General features: G+C 27.5%; 2 protein-coding genes across 2 annotated transcripts in view; one reads left to right on the forward strand and one right to left on the reverse strand.

Moving 5' to 3' along the window:
• Nucleotides 1–6,761, forward strand: part of LOC119673288 (lipase member I-like) — a gene marked incomplete in the record, with an annotated part of 638,721 nt that overhangs the window by 145,555 nt on the left and 486,405 nt on the right.
• On the reverse strand, nt 4,268–6,761 carry LOC119673285 (small RNA degrading nuclease 5-like). Its single transcript, XM_038084550.1, has 5 exons — nt 6,734–6,761; nt 6,456–6,662; nt 5,859–6,404; nt 5,075–5,792; nt 4,268–5,015 (listed from the first exon to the last, which is right to left on the reverse strand). The coding sequence occupies exons 2-5, from the start codon at nt 6,654–6,656 to the stop codon at nt 4,435–4,437; spliced, it is 2,046 nt and encodes a 681-aa protein (XP_037940478.1). The 5' UTR covers nt 6,657–6,662; nt 6,734–6,761; the 3' UTR covers nt 4,268–4,434.

A 6,761-nucleotide genomic window follows, 5' to 3' on the forward strand; every position in this document is an offset into this window, starting at 1 on the left:
TGTTTTTGACTTTATTTTCTATGTTTACAATATACAAAATGCTGATAAAAGAAAATCTCTTGCAAATGCTATGCTTACATATAAAAAGCTAACATTTCTAAAAGCTGCTTGCTGTGTATTCAGTGTTTTTGACGAAAGCTTTTTTGTAGGCGAAAGCATCCTTTGTGTTTTCATTACGCACAATATTTTTGTAAGTAAAAATTGTTTGCAATTTCTCAAGAAAATTTCTCTAAAACTGTTTTTTTGTTTTAATAAATTTTTATAATAACATATTTAATTGTAAAAAGAAAAGAATATAAAAATGAGATATAGAATAAAATTTCTGGTTAATAAATACCAATTTTTTATTTGTAAAATTTTAGTTAATAAAATAACATTTTAGAGAATATAGAGGAGGCATATTAGTAATTACATGAACAAAGAGACATCTTAATGATTTAATCATATTATAGCTATTTCGTTAATTAACCACATTATGGCCGTGTGCGAGTTTAAGTAAATTGAGTTAAAGTAAATTGAAATTTTCTAGGGATTTTAAGCACTGCACTTATTTACATATATTTATAATTACACTTATTTATAATTTTTCTGTTAAAAGTTTTCAAATTTATTTATTTATTTATTTAACATCTTATAAAATTTTCACAATGGTTATATCCAATTTTTTCCTATTTACCCTACTTGAAATTTTGGGAAATACCAACATCCCTGCCATACTGACATAACATCTGATGTTACTGATGTTCCCTCAATTTACTATCAATTTACTTAAATTCACACTGTCTAATTTAGGCGGTTTTTCTCATTATAGTCACTAATAAGAATGATTTACCATGCAAATGAAATTAAAATAATTTATAAATTATATAAATTAGCTCATTATCAATAAATCAACTCCTTTAAGATGAAAATTGTCGAATGCAACTCTTAAAAACGAATTTCCCAAAAGGATAATTACTAAAATTTTAAATATATGTCATATGTTTTATATTTAAAATGTAAACAAACAACAACTGATCTGTAAACAAAAGCACTGATAAAGTAAGCATTTAGCATGTATATAAATGATATAACATATCAATATAAATGAGACAATATGCATGTACTATAAATGATTTAAGCGTTAGTGTCAGACTTTTTTATATTATCCCACTGTTTAAGAAAAATATCCCGGTACTTGAATATTTATTTATGTATTAATACAATTTTAATAACTTAGTCCCTTAAAAATAGTTGAACTCCTTTATTAATTGCAAATACATGTAAAATATTAAATAAAAGATTAAAATCGCAAAAAAGAAGTTTTTTAAAAAAGACTCACGAAATTAATTGTTCCACTGTAAGTTTACAACCCTGGATTTACTTACTTATTCTTATTCTTGCAATATATTGTGTGATATTATTGAAAAAGAAATGTCGTTATGAAACGCATATAATTAATTTTTACTTTTTTGCAAGGAAATATTCACAAATACTTTTTTTCAGGTTGTCATAGTTATCTCTAATTAAACAGAGGTCAAAAAATATATATTTTTTTGTAGATAACCACTGTTTAACTTTTTTTTAACGGTGGGTGAAAAGTATTGAAAGACACAAAGTGTGAGACTTGAACCCACTAAAATCACTTCTTAGAAATAAAAAAAGAACAAATTTCAACGTAAAGGTCAGAACCTCAAACCCTGTTCCAGTTATCAAGGAAAAAGCAGACATTCTCTGCATGAGAATATAAAAAACATGTCAGGATGACCAACCGGTCTAATGTATTGTGTAGTAAATAAACAATAAAAATAAAGTGAAATATTAAAAATTATATGCAAACATATGCAATAAAATTTAATTTAATTACAGTGTTATTTTTAAGTTTATATATAATGTAATTTAATTTAATTTTTTTTATTATTAATAAAAGACAACTGGATGTTTTTGCTTTCTGAACAAAGCTCCAATTTGATAAAAACTATTTTTTATCATAAATAAATGCATTTAATATATTAAAATCTTTTAGAATTATATATATTTATTAATTGAATTAAAAACAATAAATAGTTTTATATTACCGATTACCGTTTATTGCAGAAATGTTATCTTTTAAATAAAAAAAAAAATTTTTTTCAAAATATAGATTTATACCATATGTTGAAATTTATATTAAAATTAATATTTAAAAATGTTTAATGTTTTTGTTTTGATTTCTATCAATAACTTTCCTTTTCTCTTATTTTAAAAGCTTTTAAGAATGCCTACTCAATATACTCGGCATTGCTCTCATTTACTCATTGGTATTTTGTATTTGCATTTGTAGTTGTATTTATTTGTTTGCTTATGCTTTGATGCTTTTTGTTTACATTTTTGTGTTAACAAATGGAATTGTGGGAAATGCTTGGGATAGGAAATGTTTGCAAGTAACGCGCAAACATTGTCTTTATTAAGTGCGAGCAAGGAGAGTAACGTAATATTTCAGTGAGGTAGGAAAATGTGTGCAAAGAAAATACAAATGGAAACTAGGCTAATGTGTTAAAAACACACATTAAAGATGATGGTACCACAGATATTTGGTACCACAGATATAATATTTACTATACAACACTGTTTTTGAATTATATAGATATATGTATGTATATTAAGTTAACCTTTGTGTATATTATTTTTTTGTATATATTTTTCAAAAATATTTATTTTTGTACTGTACGAAATTTTTAATAAATTAAAGTAAAATCCAATTTTATGGTTAAAATCTATTCATATATAAGTATGTATGTATAACAACAATGCAGTTATGTATATTACTTATATAAAAGGAAACATACTTATAATTACATTTTTAATAAATTTAAATATTTATATGAAAGAACATGCACTTAATTTTTTTCTGATTTTAATTTAAAAAACGATATGAAGTAGTTTTGAGTAAATTGAGGTGAAGTAAATTGAAACTTTCTAGGGATTTTTTACACTGCACTCATGTAAATATATATATATATATATTTGTTTATTTATTTATTTATTGCATTTAATTATTATTTTTGGTGAAAAGTTTTGAAATTTATTTATTAAACATCTTATAAAATTTTCACAATGATAACACCTAATTTACTTAATTTTTATCTAATTTACTCCACTCGAAATTCTGGTAAATACCAACATTAACTGCCATACCGATATAATTTACAATTTCCCTCAAATTACCATCAATTTACTCGAACTCGCACACGACCTAAATATATTTGATAAATGATTTTAATCTTTAAAAGTGTTCAAAGAAATCAATTATTATCTATTTATTTACAAAGTCTAAACACTATTATTCATCACATTATTTAATTAGAAACTGCTCAATTCTGGTCTGTTTCTAATTTGGGAAGTATGCTTTTGTAATTGTTGATATAGTAAAAATATAGAAACACGAATCCATGTACAATTTGTTATAACAACGATAACTGACAAAAGACTCGTTTATATAATAAATAGTAGTCAATATATGAAATATATTCATAAAGAATAAGAAGTATAAAGATTAAATTACCTATATATATATATATGTCAAATATGTACAGACTTATAATAAATTAGAATACATAAACAAAAATATATGTACATACGTTATATTATCCAAGTTCAAGACGTCTATATATACTCATGTCATCAATACAATTTAGTGTTTTACTTGGTGTTATCACTTGAAACAATAGTAGGTGAAATAAACGTCGAAAATATTACAACAAAGATGATGCTATCTGAAGAAAACTGGATCACCATACCCCATAGATCGGAAAAAACATGATCTAGAAAATGGTCAATTTTAAAAAAGAGAAAAACTAATAAACCTAAGCGAGGCCTGGACGTATGCTAACGAAGAAAAAATGTGTAAAACAAAAATGTTTTAATGGAAAACCAACATAAGGATAGTTTCAGGATAGAAACGGTCTAGTACATGAAGGGGATTGTTTTTAGTCCGTGCAAACCGGGCGACATAGTGACAATGTGTTAGGCATTTTTAAAAAAAGTTCAATTCTGAATAAGTATAATTTAAGCAAATACCTTTAAATAGTTTATATATAGTCTAGAATTATATTGACTAATTCGTAAAGATTAAAGAAATATTTTGAACATAACAACTCTATTCAGTGCTATAATTAACCTGTGTAATTTTTATTATACTACTTATTATATATAAATATACATTAATCTGAAAATAAACATAATAATATATAATTTAAGTTAAACACATAATTGATATTAATTTTATCAAATATATTTAATTCAACCAACTTATTACATATTATTAGAATTATATCGAGAAAAAGGATCTTTTCCATTTTTCCAAATTTATAAATGTGTCAACACATATTCCACAGACTAATTTTAACGAAAATTGTATCAAATAAACCATATGATGGTATTAAGATGTTTTTATGTTTACTGCACTATTACAGACTATTGAACATCTACTAAATCATGTGACTCATTCGAAGTTATATTTTTAATGGCGACTTTTGCAACGCCACTTGGACATTCCGCTGAACCACCCATTAAGACAACAAACATGCCATTCTGTGCTACAGACTTCCATAGTTTACATATCCATTTATCAATTTTTTCAGCAGTTCTTGGAACAATATCTGGTAACAAATGCTCTTCTTTGATGCGTGAGTTGGTTATTGTCAATGCATTATCAATTGCAATTTGGCGCGCTATATTTATTGCAGATTTGTTTGAGTCTAGTTCGTATATAGAAATAGCAGTATTCACATTTGGTTCAGTTGCTTCCTCCGCTTTTTTTATGCTGTGCTTTATGTCATCATTTAAGGTGCCCACAGTTACTATAGCAGTGCGTTTATCACTCTGAGTAGCATGCGCAAGCATATTATTCTTAATATTCTCAGAGTTTGCCACACGTAATATTTCACAGTAACGTTTCCTTTGTATTAATATTTCGTCTCCAAATTCTAAACTGTTGGCTAGTTTGAGTTTCACAAGTTTTAAACTTGCCAATGAGTCCTCAACTGAATCATGACCTGCAATTGTAATTTTAAAATTAATATTTTTTCAAAAACAAAAACCATATATTGCTTACCATCGCCATATTTTTGTATACTTTCTTTAAGAAATGTTATAGCGAGCGTTGCTAATTTTGATTTTCGCCTACGTTCGCCCGTTAAATTAAAGCAAACACTTGTATCAATAACATATGGATGCATCATTCTCATAGCATTTAAATCGCTGTTTAGCGATTGCCCAATAAGTATAGCATCTGAAGGTAATAAATTTGATACTTCCTTTTGGACCTCTTTTAAAGATTTTGTTACTGTTCTCATTAGTTCAGGTGTTATGCCGGAGTAATGTGTAAGATAGTCAGTAATTTTATTTGTGGGTAATACAAGCGTTTCATATACAGTTTCAGCAGCTTCATTCACTATAGATATACGTGTTAGCTCATTTCGACCAGTCGTTGTGCGACACATTTCACAATCTACAGCATACATAGGGCTATGATCTGTTACAGGCTCATATTTTTCTTTTGTGAAGACATAATCTTTAAAGCGCTCTGACAACTCCCCACGCAATGGCATCGGATAACCTTCATCTACCATTTGTAAAGCAGATAGTAGTAGTTTTGTGCGGGGAAACTTATCTGTCTGTGGTAAACCAAGCTTTGAAACTTTTTCAGTTTTTTGGTCTATAGGAAATATTGAGTTTACAAGCAAAGTCGGATCGGTGTTCATCCTTACAGCTGATTCCAGACTACCATGCTTTTGTATAAGAACTTGAGCTTGCATTGTTGTTAATGGGACCTTTAAAAAGAAAATAGTTCATTGTTCATTAAAAAACCAAAAACCAAACAAATATAATTTTACAACCTTTGTTAAGTCTTCAACTATCATTCCATCTTTGCATGGTGGTAATACCAACTCTAAACGTGTATCAAATATTTTTTTCGTTTCTTCGAATTTACTTTCATTAGACAAATAGTGATAAAGAGAGAAACCTTCTAGGATTAATACAACACTATGCGTCAGACGAACCGGTTTATTGATTGTACACCAACGTTCTGGAGTGCATGGAGATTTGTTACCTGTTACAGCGGACATTAATAAATGTTGTACATCTGTAAGAAATATTGGAATTCGCTGTTCTCGTGGAACATCTAACATAGCACGTTGACCATATTCACGTAACCGCAATGTAGGATAGCTTTCTAGTTGTCGATGGCGTTCACGAAGATGCTCTTTTATTTCTTTACACTGCTCATTGGTTAATTGAATTTTATTGTCACTGTTCGTTGAAGTTTCATCAGATGTATCTTCTTTCTTTTCATTCTCAAGTTTAGCGCGCTTTCCTGATGGTTCATCGCTATTTGTTTGAACAGGCAGTTTATTTCTTGGTAAATTCCTTTTGTATGTAACCTAACAGGAATATTATGTTAACATATACAAATATATTAAATTAAGTCTCACTTTTTGAAATCCATCGTCCTCGTTCTTTTCCAGTTCAGCAGGTGGATTCATATCCTCTACAACGGTATCTCCTCGCCTTTTCAACTTTACTAAACTAGCTTCTTTCATTCGATCATGGTCATTTAATTCCACCAAAATGGCTAATGCAGCTAATTTCCTCTTCTTTTTTTCACTTCTCTCTAACTGTTTCGAGGTTTTCATTTTTATCTAAAAATAGTTTAATGAAATTTTAATTATTCTCAAATTTCAACATTTAACATTATTTTATAAATGTTTACGTCGTTTCACGTGTATTAAAATCAATAA

The sequence above is a fragment of the Teleopsis dalmanni genome, chromosome 1 (assembly GCF_002237135.1).
Source record: "Teleopsis dalmanni isolate 2A chromosome 1, ASM223713v2, whole genome shotgun sequence".
Taxonomy (NCBI): domain Eukaryota; kingdom Metazoa; phylum Arthropoda; class Insecta; order Diptera; family Diopsidae; genus Teleopsis; species Teleopsis dalmanni.